We start from the raw sequence: 19812 nt of genomic DNA, 5'->3' as shown, positions 1-19812 counted from the left end.
TAAAATTTAAACAATAAATCAATGATCAATAGGGATTGAACACATGAATCTTGGAGTGATTGACCATATCAATCACGTCATTTTGTAGAAGAATAACTTCTTATTATAGAGGAATTTTCCATTAACAAGCCCAAGGATTTAGAGAAATGATAGGTTCATGATAAACACGAATCCCCATGAATAAGGAAATGGGGGTGACGTGGCTAAAGAGGTAGTTAAGGAAAGGGATTGACCTATATAAATAGGACAGGAGGTCTTAAGAGAAAGGACTTTTGGAAGGTGGTCAAAGCAAGTAGTTATTATTCTTTGCAACTACCATTCTAACTTGAGCGTGGGAGGGTGTTTGGTAGGTACCACATTGATGCCCCTTCCGTTGTGTGGAGGAAGAGAGTGCATAATCAAGGAGGTTTGAGATGTTCGAGGTAAATCAACAAAAAAATCTCTACAAAATCCATAGGGATTGAACACATATCCTGAAAATGCATCACGCATCCCTAGGATAGATCTCAACAATTGGATCTTTTGTTTCTCTACAAGCCATTTTTCGAGAGTCTACGGGTCCTTTGACCTATAGTTATCTTTAATTGTTTGGTAAACATTCTTCAGAAAATACCTGTATTACAATTGTTTTGGGCATAATCAATTATGGAAATCAAAATCAGTTCTACCATAATGGTAATTATACTACCCCAAATGGATCAGAAAATTGAAAGGTGAAGTATTTTATCTTTGTTATAAAGGAGGAGTTTTGATAATTTATCTTTCTTATAAAATTGCAGAATGGCCAGGTGCATGCAAATACACAACAGGCCATGCATGTTCTTTTGCCAAACGTGTTGTTTCAAGTGTAGATGTGTTCCTCCTGGCACTTATGCCCTTGAATCATCAACACACAATCACATATCCTCCTCAAGTTTAAGGACATGTTCCCTTGCAACTCTCAAATGAGGTTTTAAGGAATTTCAGTAATTAAATGAGACTTAGAGGGAAGAAATGTCTATCAAAAAGGTGTCTTTGAATTTGAAAAAAAAAAGACTAAATATTTAGTCGTTGGCCTTGCTCACATGGCTCAATATCTGTTATGGCCTTTAAAACTATCTTTGCACCCAACCTCGCTTTGTATCTTCTCATCTTCTGAGTTGTCCGTGTCTGCAAAGTTTGGGGAACCTCCTTCATCACTAGAGGAAGGAACCCCATCAGAATAGTCAGAAGTTAATGATTCGGATTGCTGGAGAAATGACACAATTGACGGTTCAGCAGGAAGGGTTGATGATGAACATCCCGAGTCGATGAAATCAGACATCTTCTTATCTTCCTCTTTCATACTTTCACTGTACTTTTTATAGTCGAACCCAATTGAGTTCTGCCCACCAAATGCAGATTCGAGCTTGTCGATATCAAAGAGCTTCTCCATTATCTTCTTGCTTTCCGGATTATCCAAGTAAACAAACATCACCTTCTTGTATGTCTTGTGTTCCATAAATGGTTTCACTACCTACAAAGAGGAAATGTCATTATAATTTAGATTCAAAACCCATTTCCTTAAGAAAGAAAATTTGGTCCAGGGGGCTCTGCAGCTCAGCATACCCCCTACAGAATACAAGACATTTACACAACATATGTTTTCTTGTGATGCACGTAAATCCCAATCATTGGATTGTGCATTTAACTGTCATGGAAATGTTTCTACTAAAATCTTGCACTTTTACTCCTGAAATTTCATAAAAAGAATTTTTTCCGATGTATTTTGCCGAAATATATTGAATTTTTAATTCTACAATATCTAAGAGTATAATGGTAAAGTTGACAGGTCTAATGGTTAGGATTAAAGATTTTCATTAGATGTATACATCAATAGTTCAGGGACAATATGGTGGCATACTAACCTTCCAAAAGGACTCAAAGATCTTCGGCGGATTGTAGAGGATAGCTAGGCCCAACCTCTCAGGGTAATGGTTCTGCAACACATGAGCTGTTTCACGAGTCACCTTCACTGATACACTTGACATGGTCCATGATTGAAAATCAATTAACCACACTATCTGCTCCACACCAGGTCCCAAATTCATAATGGCTTTCTCCATACAATAAACCAGATACCTTATCTGCCCAATTATTGAGGTTGAATTCTGATATAAAAAAGAAGAAGAAGACAACAATCACAACCCCACCCCAGAAACTAAAACTAAAATTTAGATTCTATTCTAGTTATTGAGCTATATTTGTACCTGGAAACCGGGTCTCATGACAAGAACAACCCTTCCATGATTGTCAAGGTAATTAGCCCTGTAGATCTTTCCAGTCTCAGCTTCTTGGGCAATGTTGTCCTAGCAAGGAAGTAAGAAAATAACTTCAGTTTCATATCAAATAAACGCGTATCTGGCTTCTTTTGTGATCATAGCAGCTAAGCTATGAGTAAACCTTACTTTTACAAAGAAGGTGCTATGTAGTGCAGCTTAGGTAGCTAGGACCGCTTGTTGGAGTAAAGACACAACGGAGTAAAGACACAACCTCGGGTTGTGCCATACTGCACTGTCCAATGGGGAAATTTTTTTTGAAATATCCATCCCACTTCAAAATTTCGGTAGAACTCTCTCCTTTGAATTACACGTGTCATCTCCAAGGAGGTATCCCAAATATTAACAAAAAGTAGGGAGGTGAAAGAAACACAAAATGCCACGTATCATGTTATGAGGAGGGTTCCTCCAAAATTTTGAAGTGGCCTGGCCGTTTCAAAGTCAAACTCCTGTCCAATTGAGCTATAGGCTCATACCAATTTGCAAAATAAATCATCATATCCACTTTCTAAGTCTCATTTTTACATTACGAATTAATAGCAGAGAATAAATAATACCAAGAGTTAGGAGTAAATGCAATAGTTATTATTAAGAATAAAACAAATAAGTAATAGTAGAAGCAGAAGAAGGAAGAGAGGGACTAAGCACAAGCAAGGGAAGAAGTGAGGGATGAGCTTCCCCTACTATTCAGTAGTTTGTTGAGAACGTTTCTCCCTTTCCATAGGATCAAAAGGACACAAGTCGCACAAACACTGTATTTTTGGATGCAAGTCCACTTTTACTAAGCGAGGGAAATAGAAAAGATGCACAAATTGCATAAACCCCTTCCAAGGTGTGAAGTTGGGAGAGAAGGGATGTCATAATTAGGGCTTTGAATAAGTAATAAGAATGGGAGGCATAAGTTTTTTTTATCATCCTGGTGTCGAGCTATTTTTTTTGCAGGGCCTCCCCTACAATATTGTTGCCGCAATAGAGTTTAACCACTGCATGAAGCCAGAATTGCTAGTAATTGCCGATCAGCCATATGGCAGTGAATTCGCTCCTCGGCCTTGTACACACCGCCCGTTACACTATGGGAGTGGGTCGTTACCATTGTGATTATTTAAGATGCACTATAAGTTCAACACCATGGATCAATTGAACGGTACTCATGTGCTGCCACAACCTCAGATTGAAAAAAACCGTTACTTGCCCGCACAGGATGAGTGTGTGTGGGTGGGCATGTGGGGGAATATATATATATATATATTAAATTTTAAATTTTCGTTCAAGGTAAAATGGTTGGCAGAACCAATTGAAACTGATATTTCTCAAATTGAAAGCCAGAGTTACAAATTTGACCAACAAAACGAAGAAAAAGTAGAAGCTGCATACCCAGTGGATCTTTTCTGGTTTGTATTCAAGTCTCCATTTCAAGGATTCTTTGAGCATCTTACATGCCTTCTTTGTACTCCAATTCCTTGCTCTAAGATACCTTGATATCGAAGCATCTGAGCACAAGGCTGGTAGCTTATCAGCAATGGGACCTATCAGCTTTCTAATTTCATTGATCTGAAAGAGAAATGAAGGTATCATTTGTTTAACATCAACAGTTTCTTCTATTGAGCTCTTAGGTTGTTACATCCAACAAGCTATACATTTAAATCAAATTTTAGGACAGTACACACACACACACACACACACACACCCCCAATCCTTTAAACACAAAATTCAATGGTTGAGATTTATGAGTATCTTGATAACACAAATCTTGGAGATACTTATCCCGAGGATAAATCTTAACGATTGGATTTTGAATTTAAAGGGTTGGGATCGTGTGTTTTTTTCATGAATCACTCTTAGGAGTCAAGGGATCTGACTCTATATATATATATATATATATATATATATATGAAAAAGTTTATATGGACCAAAGGACTATATAGAGCCTGAACCAAGATCCTCATTTGGGCTACGTGGACTATCATGTTGTCTCAAATGAAACCTCGGACCTTTAGAGTTCATGGTCTAGGTTAGGTAAAAAACTGTTGTGAGATGTCAAGTATTCTTATTGGACTTGGACTTCAAGAGGCAAGGCAGTATCAAAAGGGACCTTTCCTGATGCGTAGTGGGCTTGACCTGGAGTGAGAGGGAAAGGTCTCAGGTCAAGTTACTTGATTGGGCCCATATGGGGGTTTGGGGGAGTGCCCCCAAGGCGATATTTTTTGGGTATATATTGTGTTTTTTAGTAGGGTTTCTTATGTGTTTTTTGCTCTGTGAGGTTCCTTGCGGCTGTGGACAGAGAGTCTGTAATATTTATCGTTGATGGTAGATTTTTCTCCCTCTCCTCCGTGGACATAGGCAATTTGCCGAACCACGTAAACCTTGTGTGTTCGTTTTGTTGTTTTCTTTAATCTTGTTATGCTTCCGCACAACAAAAACAATCATAAAACAAAAGAAAAGAAAGTTATTTTTGTACATATAGATGGTTAGAGTGTGCTAGCATTCCACAAACACACACACACACACACATAAAAATACATGTGCGCTACCCAATATAATCATCCTTCACCACAATGTATGTGGGCTCTCCCACATACCATTGCTACTTACAAAATGTGTAGGCCATCGGCAACTCACTATTCTATAGTCAGCTCCTTAAGTCAACTTTCCACAGTAGGCAAAATCAAGGTTTTTGAAAGTTCTTGGAGTAAACTAGTTGCTAGAATTCAGAGAGTTTATATCTGTAAATTCGAACTTCTGTACAAATTGTATAGCAATATAAAATATAAGAACACAACCTACACTAGAACTACCTCAATTTCTTCTTCTCCATTTTTTTCAGAAGAGGTGAAAATATTTCACGAATATTACTATGTACTTTTGGGCTGTTGGAAAATATGGTGATTAATCCTGCCACATACTTAGATGGTTATGTTCATCTGAACAGGTCAAATTTTCATACAAATATCCCACCATTACTAAGCTATTATTCATGTACAAAGAATGATATTTCCACGCATTTGATAGTTGAATGTACCTTGGCTTGTTGCTCTTCAAGTGACAAAGGTTTCTCTACTTCACTTCCTCGTGATTTCTTGAAAGACATCTTTCCAAATAAAATAGATTTATTAAGAAGCTGAAAGAGAAATTACAGAATTAATCACAACCATCAAAGATTTCTAAGGTAGAGAATATAAAGCTCCAAAAGACATCTGTCTACAAGTCAAACATGAAAACAAAAATGAATTTTATAAATGGTAGAACATCTACATCTTTTTGTAACAAGTATCTGTTTCATAGCCATGTCTAGTATGAGTCTCTCTTTGAACATATACCACCTTTGTGTGTGTATGGTGAAAGCCTCACAGTTTTTTCTAGGCTTCTGTTTCTTGTTTCTTATTTCCTTTTTCGATGAGTGGGTTCTGTTTCTTGTTGACAGAAAACAACGTAAACATGACACTTAATTGGTAAAATTTCTCACCTATTTTCAAGCCAGTTAATCTAACTTCAATATAAGTAGAAATCATGATTTCAAGTTACAGAAAGGGAAGGTCTATGACACGTACACTTTGTTCTAATGGTACACGAAACTACATGATCATGATGGAATCATTACCCGACCCAAAGATTTGGGGTCGGCTAAATGAATTATGGAACAAGAACTTAATTTAATTTGATTACAAATGGTCCGAAGACAATTAATTTTCCACTTATCTGGGCATCCAAAACTAACTTGTAAGAAAACATTAATGATGACAAAGATCTCAAGCGCTATGACTCAAAGGATCCAATCATACGGGCCGCTTCTTTACTTTCATTTACAAACATTTCTTTAGTGGCTATGCAATCTGGGGTTTGGCAGGACCGACACCGGAAACTAAAAATTTCAAATCATAAACAGTGGTATTTACGATCCTACGATCCTCATCAAGATTCAGACAAGTTTTCCAGAAATATTAATTGGGTATAACAAAATTTCACGTTAAATATTGTAAAACGCAGAAAGGAAATCCAATGCACTATGCATTTACCTCCACATATGGGAAGTTATTGACATTTGCATAAGAAAATACGATTTTCTTCGACAAAATCTCCCAATAGACATTGAAATAGCTGATAATTCAAATACTTCTGATATCTTCTAAACAATGTCTATTATATTTATTCATGTTGAAATTATTTGCCATTTGGGTCAGTGTCTAATTCCATAACCAATCCTTCTTCCCAAATTCATTAAAAAAAAAATCAACCCATCATCCTATGAACAAAGAATGTAAAAGTTTTGAAGATGTGTAATACCCATAAAAGAGAGATTCATCAACATGAAGAAGAAACAAAACCCATTCAAGAATTCTAAGAAATGAACCCACAAAATTAAGAAATAAGAGAAAGGCACTAAAAGTTTAGATAACAACATAAATTTTAAACTGAAGGAAGAACAGAAAGGAATTTTAAAAGCAAACCCAATTACAGGAAATAAATATACAAAATACCCAGACAGGAAGAATCTTATTTCAACACAAGAAACTATGGATCTATAGAAAAATAAGGAAAAAAATTAAAAAAATACAATAATACATACCTTGCCTGTACTATAGTAGAGAATTTCAACCTACCCCATGAGAATTAGAATTCTTATCTGAGACTCAAAGATTTGATGTAATATCTTTGATTGATTTGCTTTTACATGATATAGAAGGAAAAAAGAAAAAGAAAAAGAGTACTAATTTTTGAAATATAAATGGAGAATCTCCACTACATCTGAATCTGATTAAATCTTATCTTGCCTTTAACAGATGGACACAAACAGAGAATTTATGAACAAAAACCATGTGGACCAGCAGGTGACATTTGATTGTTAGAAATTCTAATCATCCTAAAAACGCATCTGTGCGCAATGTGCACACCCCATGTCCATGTTGTTGAAAATCTTGTATGGTTGGTTGACACGTGAGATAGATTGACTAAAAACAATTGAATTTCTAGCCTTATTATCTTAGTAAGATTTTCAAATCTTACTAAGGGTCATGAGCTCACATTTTGTCATCCAAAAACATGATCCAATGCCACAGGGATGTAGAGGACAAAATTTGAATAACTTTCAAATAACAAATTAAAAAAAAAAAAAGTCATTTTTCACCATTGAGTTTTAATTTAAATTTGGGAAGTTTTTAGCCGTCTATTTTCAACACCTTGGATGAAACTCAAAACAAATTTTTTTCTTCTTCTAAATTTGAGTTTTTCCCTGAAATCTAGAAGGCTGTGGTGGGATTGCCAATGTGGTAATCCATGTGGGCCCAAAGACTCTTAGTAAGATTTGAAATCTTACTAAGTTAGTAAGGGAAGTGTTTTTAATTCAAAAAGCAGTTACATTTCAAAGCTCTATTCCTCCTCCCCCATCTTCTCCTATTTTCCATCCATTCTTCCCTCTCAACCGTTTAACTTTCTTCCCTTCCTCTTAAACACTCCAATTTCTCTCTCTCTCTCAAAACCAAGTCCAATGTCTGTACACAGTGAACAAGCTGAAACCTCCAACCCAGATTCATCGAGATCAGAATCGGATTCCAAAGTTGAATCCGCCATCCAATTGCTCGCTCCCATACTTGATCCCCTCCCTCCTTCTCTCTCCTCCTCAGAAAACCCTGCTTTCTCACTCCTCCATGACCCTGACCTCGCCGAGAAAATCTCCTTTCACCTTAGGCTACCCAATTCAGGCACCGGTGATAACAACCTATGTCGTTGGCTCTACGATACTTTCCAATCCTCAGACCCAAATCTCCAACTAGTCGTATTAAGATTCTTGCCAATCATCGCCGGAATCTACCTTTCTCGTGCAATTCTACGAAAACCACTTGCAGGTTTCGAGGCTATACTCTTAGCTTTATACGCAAATGAAACAACATCTCGAGGAGGGCAACCAATAACAATTAGCATTGCCGACCTATCACATTCAAGCCTTTATCACGAAACTAAGGTACCCATCAAGAATAACTCGACGGGGCTAAACTTAGCGATCTTGTCACCAAGTTTAGAACCCCATGGCACAGTTAGGTCAACCAAAAGGGCTCGAATCGTTGGCGTTGCATTGGAATTGTATTATAGTAAGATGTCGCTAATGCCCGTAAGTTCGAAGATTGAGTTTTGTGAGTTTTGTGTGGTTTGGGCTGGACAAGATGGAGACATGTTTAAAGAAGATGACGACGAGGAGGAGAAGAAGGAGAACGAAGGTTGCGTTGAGGTTACCGATGAAGCTAGCAGTGAAGATGTGTTGGTTTCTACTAGTGAAGAAGATGTTGTGAGGAGCCAAAATTGTGGGGAGGAATGTGGGGAGAAATTAGGGAGAATTCCCTTCCCATGGGAACTTCTACGACCAGCTTTGAGGATATTGGGACATTGCCTTATGGGTCCAAATGAGTCGAAGGAACTAAACGATGCAGCACGAGAAGCCTCTAGGAGTCTATATGCAAGAGCATTGCATGATGTCGATCCTCAGGCGATTCTAGCGACCGGGAGTCTTCTTAGGATTGGGAAGATGGCGATGGATTCATCGACTCAAGAGGAAGATCCAACTGAAATTCGAGATTTTATGAATCCTACTACTACTCTCTAATGCTTCTGTTTTATATTATTTTTCTTGTTACTGATATAACCATTTGGGTCCATTGGCATTTTATGAACTCTATATTAGAAAGCGTCCAAATTTGGATAAATTCAACTAACTATTAGGAGTTATTGAGTTTAGTCCCACATCGGACACTCATGGCCTTGTCTCTCTCTTTATAAGCTGCTGGGCCTCTCCACTCATTGCCATTTGGTTTTGAGTTGGACTCCCCCAAATTTATCATGGTATCAGAGCGGGCCTTTCTCTCTTCCATGTAACCCAGTTCATATCTCCATGTCCTTTGGTCGAGTCTGGCCCCTTGCAGGGGCGTATTGAGTTTAGTCCCACATCGGACACTCATGGCCCTGTCTATCTCTTTATAAGCTCCTGGGCCTCTCCACTCATTGTCAATTGGTTTTGAGTTGGACCCTCAAATTTATCAGGAGTACTTGATCGGATTGGGTTTGAATCTTCCTTGGTTGATGAAGAAAAGATAGTGATATTCCTAGTCACTTTGTGAAAATGTACCGAATGCATAATTTGAAATTAGGATATCTCTAAAATGCATCATATGCACAATTTTAAAGCCTCATATTGAGAGATGGACTGGAGTTGCAGCATTTTCTAACTCTTGACAAGTTGTTCATGTTTTGTGATAGACTATCAGCTACTTGTCCTTATAGCCTTGCTTTAGGATGATAAGCATGAATCAAGTACCTAATCACATGTAGCAGGTAAAAAGGCACACATTAATTAACCACACTCAAATTAAGGTTACAATAACAACAAACCCTCTTATATCCCAAAGATTAGGGTCAGCTTAACAAATCTTGTTCCTTCATTCCACTATGCTCCTACCTTTAATTAAGTCTAACGATGTTGAGAGAGTTCATATTTGATTTCATTGTTCCAATCCAAAATCCAAAATTTGGATCTTTGTCTCGCTCTTTAAGAACCTTCAACTTGAATATTTCAAAGGCTTCATTGAACATGCCCAAACCGTGCATCTTAGTTGACTTTGTCTTAATTTACTGTCTATTGGAGCAACCACACTACATTTTTTACAATGCTTTTGCTTCTAATTTTTTCTTTTCTTCTCTTTCCACTAATCCATCTTGTCATTCTCATCTCTGTTATGCTTAATTTAATTTAGGTACAACTCATGCATCATATTTGGAAAGAGATCGGAATTATCGTATCGTTGCATATCAACTCTAACGTTACATGTTCTCACAGATTTGCAAGTACATAATCATTTTTTTTATTGGTTCATAATCAATCATTTTAATCTTAATATAGGATGATTGACATGAATCAAGTACAAATACTAATCACCTGCTATCTTAATACCATGAAGGTAGGGGGCGTTGTAAGTAAAGTTTGGACTGATAATACTAATTGAAAAACACTTTCCTTATTAACTTAGTAGTAAAGAGTCGTTGGCTTACATGAATTACCACATTAGCAATCCAACATCACAACCTTCTAGATTTCATGGAAAAACTCAGATCCAAATTTTTTTTTTTAAAATCTATTTTGAACTTCATCCAAGGGGTTGAAAATGGACGGTTACTGAACTCCTAAATTTAAAATTTAAATTCAATGGCAAAAAAATAGCTTTTTTTTTTTCAAATTTCTTAAAAATTTGGCCTCTACATCCTTGCGGCATCAAATCAACTTTTTGGATGCCACCCTTCAAGCTCTTGAGCCTCAGGGGTAAATTATTTGTAACCTATTCAACCTCATCTTCAACTTCTTGTAGAAAATGTTAGAAAAATAGAACTTGAAAAATTGCTCTAATGCACGTAGTAATCTACGTTGTCTTATAGATAATAGACGCTCCCACTCCGATTGAACACGAAGATGCAGATGGGTTGCTGGCGAACTTGTCTTCAAGATACAACAGAGCCCAGTTTTGTCACAACTGTATATTTCCTCAAAATTTGCACTATTTTAATTAAATTTGTCACTCAAAATCTCGGATACACGAATGCCTCTTTTTGTATAAAATTTTTGAATTATTAATTTTAACAGAATTGATCTCCATAAATAGATAACAATCACAAAAGTCACATCCATTCGTAACTGGTTTAAGAATCTCAATAGGTATAAAGCCCATTGGAACTACTAGGCACCTATTCGGATCAAGGAATCCGTTAAGCACTTTGTAGGCCCCTTCGACACCTTTCAGATTGGTCTTGGTGCCTATCTAAAATTGGATGGCCCAATTATATATTTAATTTTTGTTTCTCTTTCTCTTTCTTTTCCTTCTTTCTTATTTTATATTATATATATAATAAAAAAAGAATTATTAAATTTTCATATAGCTAGAAGCCATTAGGAGCTCTCAAGGAGAAAGTCTTTGGAATGAAGAAAAAATTGATAATAAGTTATTATTTATAGGTTTAAAAAATCCCTCCAAAACATTTAAAAAGCAATGTGGGATTTAAAAAATATTTGAAAAAATAAGCTAAAAAATACTTTTACAAACTTCAATCCATGTGAAAAGATATCAACCAATAAAAATGTTCTTTTAAAAAAAAAATACTTATTTTTCTTTAACAAAAAAGTACACCAATCATAAAGTAACTTCCAAATATCAAACTAAATTAATTTTATTTGAATCAATTATAAATAAATATTAATCAACAATTATTGATATTTATTTTAACAAAAAATCCTTGATTTTTCTATCCAGAAATCCATTACTTTGTATTTCACACTCGAATGTCGAAGGAGATAAAATCTTCAGGTCAAAGATAATCAAGGTTGAAGGTAAGGGAAAATGAATTTTGTGTTTAGATTGAGAGAAATGAGAAGGAAAAAAAAAGTGGGTTTCTCTCAACTTCCTTTGCTTGGATTGTTTAATGGGAAGAGAAAAGAAAAAAAAAAAAGGTCAATTTTTCTTCTTTCCAAATTGGAGCAAAAAGAAAAACTCATGAATGATATAACATTTAAGATTACAACTCTAGCCTCTTTTTTTTCTCTCCAAACTTATGTTTTTCCATTGTCAAACCAAACAAGGTGGAGAGAAATAATATTTCTCTTCTCTTATTTTCATTTCATTTCTTTTAATGAATCTCTTTTAAAAATCAAGGGTTTTTAACTAAAGACAAGGGCCTTTAGAACATTTTTGTAAGTTTTCCATAGTAGAACAAGGTCAAGGGGTATGTCATTATTTCTAAAACACGGGTATCCAAAATATTAATCGCTCAACATTTTTCCTCTGGAGTTTGATGCTATGCTATCGTTCACGACGACATAAACGAAAAAAGATTACAGCAATCTTCAACATTTCCTTATTTTCAAAGGTTCCCGCGGCTTTTGTATGATCTTTCTGAAATCCATCACTGTAGCAGTTTTAGAATTCAACTAAGAAAATTTGAACTCAAAGAGGTGTCGTTCAGTCATTTACACAAACACTTTGGACTCTAATTTGATAGTGTTTTTGTTGTTAATCTTGCTATGTATCCAACCTTAGTTAGAAGACTGTGGAACCTGGGAAGAAGAGCTAACCATGAGATTTTTTCTCTTATAATCCAAACCCATCTCAAATCTTCGAGTTTTAAACAGACCCAATTCGTAAATTTGATCCATATTTCTGAGTTAAGGCCTTATGGCACTAAAACTCTAACGAGGCTTTCCGATTTCGGCTTTTGCACTCAATTCTCCTTTTCTTTTAGTTCTTCTAGTTCCAAGGGTCTATGTGGAGATAGAATGGTTGAACCAGACGATGGTGATCATGATGATCGAAGTGATAATGATGGTGATGATGAATATGAAGTGGGGGGATTGGGTATTAGAGATGAGAAGGTTTCCCGGGATGTTGAGATGATTGTGGGTATTTTAAATGATTTTTGGATGAGTGGCCCCGAAGCAAAACACAAGCTTGAGCAATGTGGTGTACCCGCTTCGTCAGAATTAGTGGTTGAGGTTCTTTCTCGAATTCGCAATGATTGGGAAGCAGCATTCACATTTTTTCTATGGGCTGGAAAGCAATCAGACTACAGCCATTCTGTACGTGAATACCACTCGATGATCTCGATTCTTGGGAAAATGACGAAGTTTGGTACGGCGTGGGCTTTGATCGACGAGATGAGAGGAGGTAGGACTGGCCCTTCTCTAGTGACTCCTCAAACAATCTTGATCATGATCAGAAAATACTGTGCAGTACACGATGTGGGGAAGGCAATCAACACTTTTTACGCTCTCAAACGCTTTAAATTCGAGATTGGGATTGAGGAATTCCAAGATCTTCTATGTGCTCTTTGTCGGTATAAGAATGTCGAAGAGGCTGAACACTTGCTTTTCTGTAACGAAAGCACGTTCCCTTTCAATACCAAGAGTTTCAACATTATCCTTAACGGGTGGTCTAACATTGTTGGCAACCTACCTCAAGCGAAGAGGTTTTGGAGAGAGATGGATAGGAGAGGAATTGCACGCGATGGCATCTCATATGGGTCTATGATCCTATGCTACTCAAGAGCCAATAATCTTAACGATGTTCTCAAGCTATTTAACCGTATGAAGGATTTGGGTGTTGCCCCTGATCGCAAGGTTTATAATGCCGTCATTTATGCTTTAGTGAAAGGTAAGCTTGTTAAAGAAGCTCGCAATCTCATAAAGACAATGGAGGAGAAAGGTTTAATCCCGGATGTCGTTACTTACAACTCACTAATCAAGCCTCTCTGTAGGGCTCGTCGAACTGATGAAGCGAGAGTGGTCTTTGATGAGATGATACAAAGGGGTTTCTTTCCATCGGTTAGCACATATCATCCCTTTTTCCGCACACTTAGAACTGCAGAGGAGGTGTTCGAGCTCTTGGAACAGATGAAAAAGACTAAATGCCACCCTACGTATGATACTTTCATCATGTTGATTAGAAAGTTTTGTCGGTGGCGTCAGCTTGAAAATGTTTTCAAGTTGTGGAATGAAATGAGTGAGAATGGACTGAGCCCTGACCGAAGCTCATATATTGTCCTTGTACATGGGCTATTTTTGAATGGAAAGTTGGATGAAGCTTTCAAATATTATGAGGAGATGAAGAAAAAAGGGTTTCTCCCGGAACCAAAAACTGAGGAGATGCTTCAAGCTTGGGTCTCTGGTAACCAAGAGGCAAGACCTTGCAAGTTAGAGCTGAAAGACAATCACGTTGATCGTGGCTCGCCAAACAAGAACACCCGAGTCACCTTGAATACTTCGGGTTATGAAAGAGATTTTCTGAAGAAACCTGAAACAAGAAGGGTAATGCGGGAGAAGGGTTTTTCTTTCTTGGAGCGCTAGTATCTCCCAACATACTGTATAAAGTTGGTCGTGTCCGATTCATGCAATGGAACTCTTCATATGCACAGGTGCACAACATTTTCTATATCCATATATTGGTGTTCGCTACCTTCTCAAGTTTTTAAAATGGTTATGAACTTTGGATCTTTAGTGCCCATTTTTCTTACTAGAGATATGTTCAAACAAATAATCACTTTTTTGGAGAACTGCCTGAAAAAAGAAATGTAAGATGCACAAATGTATATTACTAGTACATGGAGCTCATTATATTACTAGTACCCTACATGGATTGTAACTAATAAATCCAAAGGCCCAAACACTAAGCTATCAATTGACATGTTTAACCATCTTCAAACATTTGTATTTTGGTCCCATTGGTTCTTGTAGCTAACCAAATTTAAGTATATGGGTTTCATTTCCTTATGAGAGGATCACTGTCATTATTATGATTATCATTGACATCATTACCATTATCGTTGTTATTATTTTGAATTTGGCCTATGCTTTGTCAAGTTATCAGTATATAAATGCTATCTTCTTAGATATAAATGCTATCTTCTTAGGGGTATTTGATCTCTATGTACTTGACTTTCTCTTGTCTATGTAAAAAAAATATGCCCCCCTTGGGTAAATATTGAGTCGATAAGGATTCCTTCTCAAAATGCCATTCTAAATTTTCCAGCTAATCATATAAATAAAATTTCCCTTCCTCAAGGTCTGCCAACTCGTCCTATTTGACTCAAGCTAGCAAAATACTCAACATGAGATGTCACACATTATATGTTCATTTACTTGTTCAGATTCATGGTTGCATACCTAAAGTGGAATCGCTTCATTATCTCACTCAACGAGGTCAAGATTTATCTGATAGCTACAAATAACATCAGCATAGTTGAAAATCTTGGGGAAAGATTTATTTCATTGTTATTTGTTATATAAGTTTACATATAAAGCGAATAAACACATGATTGAGGATATTATTGTTTTTTTAGATGATAAACTAATTCGAGGAGCGTGCATATATATGGTCTCTACTGGCACCATGGGTCATGTTTGAGAAGTTTGGTAGCCATCTTGGAAACCCGAGGAGATTTGAAGAGGTTTCCAAGTGCAACAACCACAAATATATTAGAAATTCTGAACCTTTTCAGGCTATGACTATGGAAAAGGATGGTGTTGAACGTATAAGACCCTAGAATCGACAAGAAATAAATGGAAGATACTGAAAAAAAAAAAGGGAATAAAGAAGGGTCATATGATTGTCACTACAAATTTTAGGAATAAACTGTAGAAAAATCTCAAAGTTTAGTGTACACGAATATTAGGAGATATTTGGACTCCAACCTCAATTACGATATTTGAGTACGTGACTGGTGACAGAAGGGAAGGTGTTATGGATCCTCTCTGCATATTAGAGTCAAGAGGAAAACTTTATTCGAGAACAATTTTCCCTTTTTAACTAAGAGGAAAGAAACTGTAAGGTCAAGATGCCTAGCATAATACAAGCAGCATTTCTAGCTAAATAATGTGAGTATGCAATTTCAAGCGAGAGGAAGAGTAGTAGGAAATTCTATTAAGCACCCCATTGTAGAAACTTGATTGGAAGAGAATTCGATCCCTTGAATCTCTCTAGAATTATTATTGTTATTATTATTATTATTGGTCTTAAAGGAAATCGCTTCTTTCCATTATTTCCTTTTGGCTACTATTTCACTAACTTAGCTCGTTTTATTGGAAAATTCCAAAAACTTAACTACTTCGTTGCATTGACCACCTCCTCAAGCTCAGTAGATCCAACATATGTTGTGCCCTTTCTGAAGAACTAAGAGGTGATCAACTAGTACTTGGAAATAAAGTAGGCATCTACAATATAAAATCTTTTGTTTTTGGAGGTTATAGAGAAATTGGATTTCTTGGGGTGGGTGCCACGTTACATGGGTCAATGATCTCTCAAATTGAGGACAGCTATGGAAAATCAAAAGTTTTCACATAAGCTTTCGGTTTTATTTGTTGGGAGCTTTGGTATTTTTAGGGGTGATGTTTGGTTGAAGTAACGAGTCTTGATAAAATTATAGCACGGTAACAGCTTTTTGTTGTTTGTTTGCTGAAGTATTATACTCGCAGAGTTAATTTTTCCGTGGCTTCACGTATTTGAGAGCAAATTTGGTGATCTCACCAAGTACTATGGTTCAAACATTGGTGCTACAAGTCTTATTAAATAAGAATTACTTTTGCATACACAATTGGCTCTTGGGGAAGTGATGGGGCACTTGAGGAAAAGTGTGGTTGTAGAGATTTCTTGGGCAAGAAGTTGAGAGTTTCCTAGGAGACCAAGGATATTTCATGGGTCAATGGGAGTGGTGGAGGATTTTCTGTATTTGAACCAAAAACAGAAACCTAGTCACAGAAGACTTGGACTGAGATATGGTTAAGTGTCAAACATGGTGACTTTGAAAATGTTGGCTCATGATATATAATATTGAAAGATGATGCATTCTTGTTTAATTGTAAGCTTCTAGAAGTATAATGATTTGGGAATGATTTTGTTTGATTTTATATTAGTAAACGTTGAAGCATAATGATTTGGGAATGCTTTTATTAGAAAAAGCATTTAAAATTATATTAATAGTACATATTTAATAGCAAAAAAGAAAAAGAAAAAAGATATGATACAGCGTCGATTATGTCGTAAGTCTGCACTGATAAGGAATTCTATCAAACATATCAATTTTTATTTTTTTATTGGCAGAAGAATCCAAGTGTTCTATTGATTTTTCATGATCAGGTTGAAAGTGGAGCTCCTTCATTAACTTTATCTTCGCCTTCTTTAAGCCGAGTCAATTTTGAACTTCTTCAAGTACTTAGTCACAGCTAGCATTGTGATTCTCTCCCAAACTAGACGTTAAATATTAGCGATTCTTGATTTTATAAATGAGATAGAAAATTCTCCACTGTCATTACCATCCTTTGTGGAGTGTTGCAGATCTATCTGTTCCACGACGGGAAAAGAAGCAAAAGAATCCAAATTAAACCTTCACATAGGAAGTCCTGGCCTTCCCTGTTTTTTCCTTTTTTCCATTCTACTATGTACAAATAGTGAGTGATTCAGGAGTTCAAAAGGGTAGCAGATTGGTCTGATAAGGCTTCAAATGTGGAGAAGCTAGACCCGAGAAGTAGTAATCCTGGCACGTTGAATCTGGTATAGGAATCGGTCCAAATACCGATAGAGAATTCTGCAAATCATCCATATCCAACCCCATATACCATTCGTTATCTTCTTCATTCGTCATTGTTGATCTTGCACCAACTAGAGCTTGAGATGCATTACCTCGGTAATTCTGCTCCATTAATGGTTCATTATCGATACCTGATTCTGGCGTTCTAATACTATCTGACCCCATGTCTTCAATCGCATCAAAAGAGTCCATTGTTTCATCGAGGGATTGTTCTTCCTTATTGTTTTCCCAATTGTTCTTCTTGTTGTAGATTCGACAAAGTACCCATCCATCGAGCTACAAAATCCAAAGTTACACGTGAGTCTTACTAAAAGTAGTAGTAGTAGTAGTAGTAGTAGATGTAATGAATCGCTAACCAGAACAGTGTCCCATTCCTATACCAACATATGGTGTCTATGTGGCACGTTTTGGTTGGATTTAAAACAATTAGGGCTGCATACACGGTTTGTTTAGAAGCCCATTGTGTTTTAAGCTCCAATCAAAACTTACCACGTAGACACCGTTCTGAATCCTGATTCTAGATGTATTAGTCGTGGTTCTCCGAAACCTACCCTTAGACTGCCCTTTTTGTTGGAAGGCTGATTCGGTTCAGCGAGCCGATACTCATGCATGATCCAATTGGTCTTGACTCCTTTGGGTGCTTTCCCGGAGTAGAACACCAGAGCTTTCTTTATTCCAACATGTCTAGCGGATCCCGTTGGTCTTACAGGTTTATCCGCACCCGTTGCTTTCCAATATCCACTTCCCGCAGCCCTATTAGGCCTCAACCCATTCGGGTACTTTCTATCCCGGGGGCTAAAGAAGTACCACTCTTTCGTGCCAAACAACGCCTTCTCTGTTCATTTACAAGTAAAAGAACAAAATTAGACGTAAACTCAAACCTGAACTCAAAACATAATAGAATAACTGAAATTTGGTTTAAATACCTGGAAGTTGCCATGGATTGTATTTGTAGAGATCGACTTCGGCGATGATCGGGACAGGTAGATTTTGGTAGCTGACCTTACGACAAAGATAATGAACGATAAGTTCTTCGTCCGTGGGGTGGAAACGGAACCCGGGCGGTAGATTTAACTCAGCTTCTGCATCAATTTCCCTTCTCATTCTTGTTGTTGATGATGATGATGATAATGTTCTTACTCGTAGAAGCTTTGTTGTTGTTTCTTTGGGTGGTGATGTTGTGAAGGTGAAGGTGAAGGTGAAGGTGAAGGAAGATTTTTGACTCTCATGGTGGGCAAAACACGCTCATATTAATAGGTTGTAAGGAGACGAGGTAGGTCACATGTGGGGGCGGTTCTGACTACTTGGTTGAACCGTGGATGAGCCGAAGGTGCAGTGTTTTTGACCTTTTGTGGAGCCAATTTGTCCAAAGAGGTTCGTGGGACCCATTGTGCGTGCAAACATTAAGACCGCCGACGCGCGAGTTGGTCAAAGAAATTCGTGTGCACACCTTTGTCGGCTTGTGTCTTATGGGAGGAACGAAGCGACATTATTTGGGAAGTGATATTGACAGGCTCTTTTTTTTTATATAACTAGGTGTCAACTCCTTATAATACTGGACATAAGGCTGGGTTGATGTAGAAAAAAAGTGTGACAATATCATTTATTTTGGATGGTAAGGACGGAGGAAAATCCACGTGCACTTTGATACTGTTTGAGCCTTTTGAGGAATCTTTGGTGTGCATTGTATTATGTTTTTCAGGTGAAGGAACCATCACCAAATAAATTATAAATAAAACCCAAAAGGGATTCGTCGAATTAATTTTTGTAAAACAAAATCTCTCAAAAGGGGGTGCATTGAATCAATTGATCAGAAACATTGGCATTTGTACTATCCAAAAAATGATCGATGCCTCGATGTGTATCACAAAATTTCAAGAACATTAAAAAAAATATATATATATCGATTTTTTGTTCCCTAATTAATTGAATTGATAAAAGGGAAAACACAAGTATACAGGTGCGTACCCCCAGAATTACATTAAATGAATGAGTCGTGTTTGAGTGACCTCAATAGGGGATACCTTGACGTTGTGGATGGTACATGTTTGTAGATGTATTTTACTCGTATTTTAAATAAAATATATCTATGGGCATGCGCACGCCACCACGTAAAGATGTTCCCCGTGTGTCTCTCACTCTGGTCACTCTAGCATTAATCTAAATGAATAGATACAAGTCCTGAGATATCTCCTACAATACGTCTTCTTAACTTCAATGAATGTTCATTTTCGAAGTCTTTGATCAAATAAAAAATAATTTATTTTTTATTTGTCATAATTTGATTTATGCCATGAACTCTAGATTTATTTTTTATTTGTCATAATTTGATTTATGCCATGAACTCTAGAGGGTTGAGCTGTTATTTGGCCAACTTGGCATTCCACATGGATCTCATGATCTTTTATAAGAT

General features: G+C 36.8%; 4 protein-coding genes across 8 annotated transcripts; 2 read left to right on the top strand and 2 right to left on the bottom strand.

Moving 5' to 3' along the window:
* Window positions 1-836: 836 nt before the first annotated feature.
* On the bottom strand, window positions 837-7213 carry LOC147400677 (uncharacterized). Of its 4 annotated transcripts, none has more exons than XM_086446466.1 (6): window positions 7067-7213; window positions 5317-5415; window positions 3672-3848; window positions 2229-2327; window positions 1887-2129; window positions 837-1495 (listed from the first exon to the last, which is right to left on the bottom strand). In XM_086446466.1, exons 1-6 carry the CDS (start codon window positions 7109-7111, stop codon window positions 1070-1072), a joined length of 1089 nt encoding a protein of 362 aa, XP_086302592.1. In that variant the 5' UTR covers window positions 7112-7213; the 3' UTR covers window positions 837-1069. The 4 variants fall into 4 exon arrangements, with proteins under 4 accessions (XP_086302592.1, XP_086302593.1, XP_086302595.1 ...); XM_086446467.1 differs by lacking the exon at window positions 7067-7213 and adding an exon at window positions 6862-7060; XM_086446469.1 differs by lacking the exon at window positions 7067-7213 and adding an exon at window positions 6862-7060 and having other exon boundaries at window positions 5317-5385.
* A 127-nt stretch (window positions 7214-7340) lies between these two features.
* LOC147400676 (hyccin) lies at window positions 7341-8950 on the top strand. Its single transcript, XM_086446465.1, has one exon. The coding sequence runs from the start codon at window positions 7780-7782 to the stop codon at window positions 8887-8889; it is 1110 nt and encodes a 369-aa protein (XP_086302591.1). The 5' UTR covers window positions 7341-7779; the 3' UTR covers window positions 8890-8950.
* A 2678-nt stretch (window positions 8951-11628) lies between these two features.
* LOC147400674 (Tetratricopeptide repeat (TPR)-like superfamily protein) lies at window positions 11629-19101 on the top strand. 2 transcript variants are annotated; one of them, XR_015179470.1, is made up of 2 exons: window positions 11629-14231; window positions 18604-19101. XR_015179470.1 is itself a non-coding variant. In XM_086446464.1 (1 exon), the coding sequence occupies exon 1, from the start codon at window positions 12346-12348 to the stop codon at window positions 14161-14163; it is 1818 nt and encodes a 605-aa protein (XP_086302590.1). In that variant the 5' UTR covers window positions 11632-12345; the 3' UTR covers window positions 14164-17174. The 2 variants fall into 2 exon arrangements, 1 of the variants encoding a protein (XP_086302590.1); XM_086446464.1 differs by lacking the exon at window positions 18604-19101 and having other exon boundaries at window positions 11632-17174.
* Window positions 16743-18621, bottom strand: LOC147400675 (NAC domain-containing protein 68-like). Its single transcript, XM_086446470.1, has 3 exons — window positions 18326-18621; window positions 17951-18234; window positions 16743-17675 (listed from the first exon to the last, which is right to left on the bottom strand). Exons 1-3 carry the CDS (start codon window positions 18501-18503, stop codon window positions 17277-17279), a joined length of 861 nt encoding a protein of 286 aa, XP_086302596.1. The 5' UTR covers window positions 18504-18621; the 3' UTR covers window positions 16743-17276.
* Window positions 19102-19812: the final 711 nt, after the last annotated feature.

Source organism: Akebia trifoliata, chromosome 6, assembly GCF_017979445.1.
Source record: "Akebia trifoliata isolate Shusen 1 chromosome 6, ASM1797944v1, whole genome shotgun sequence".
Taxonomy (NCBI): domain Eukaryota; kingdom Viridiplantae; phylum Streptophyta; class Magnoliopsida; order Ranunculales; family Lardizabalaceae; genus Akebia; species Akebia trifoliata.
Note: the sequence above shows the minus strand (reverse complement) of the source record. Positions and strands in the feature narration are given on the sequence as shown.

What these genes read in the sequence shown, in the direction of transcription:
- LOC147400674 (XM_086446464.1), top strand. Translation starts at nt 12,346, where the DNA reads ATGTATCCAACCTTAGTTAGAAGACTGTGGAACCTGGGAAGAAGAGCT.
- LOC147400676 (XM_086446465.1), top strand. Translation starts at nt 7,780, where the DNA reads ATGTCTGTACACAGTGAACAAGCTGAAACCTCCAACCCAGATTCATCG.
- LOC147400675 (XM_086446470.1), bottom strand. Translation starts at nt 18,503, where the DNA reads ATGAGAAGGGAAATTGATGCAGAAGCTGAGTTAAATCTACCGCCCGGG. An exon ending in CAATCCATGGCAACTTCCAG is followed by an intron (nt 18,235 to 18,325) that starts GTATTTAAACCA and finishes GTAAATGAACAG; the next exon opens with AGAAGGCGTTGTTTGGCACG. An exon ending in ACAAAAAGGGCAGTCTAAGG is followed by an intron (nt 17,676 to 17,950) that starts GTAGGTTTCGGA and finishes TGGATTTTGTAG; the next exon opens with CTCGATGGATGGGTACTTTG.
- LOC147400677 (XM_086446466.1), bottom strand. Translation starts at nt 7,111, where the DNA reads ATGGTTTTTGTTCATAAATTCTCTGTTTGTGTCCATCTGTTAAAG. An exon ending in TCATGAGACCCGGTTTCCAG is followed by an intron (nt 2,130 to 2,228) that starts GTACAAATATAG and finishes TTTTTATATCAG; the next exon opens with AATTCAACCTCAATAATTGG. An exon ending in TCTTTGAGTCCTTTTGGAAG is followed by an intron (nt 1,496 to 1,886) that starts GTTAGTATGCCA and finishes TCCTCTTTGTAG; the next exon opens with GTAGTGAAACCATTTATGGA.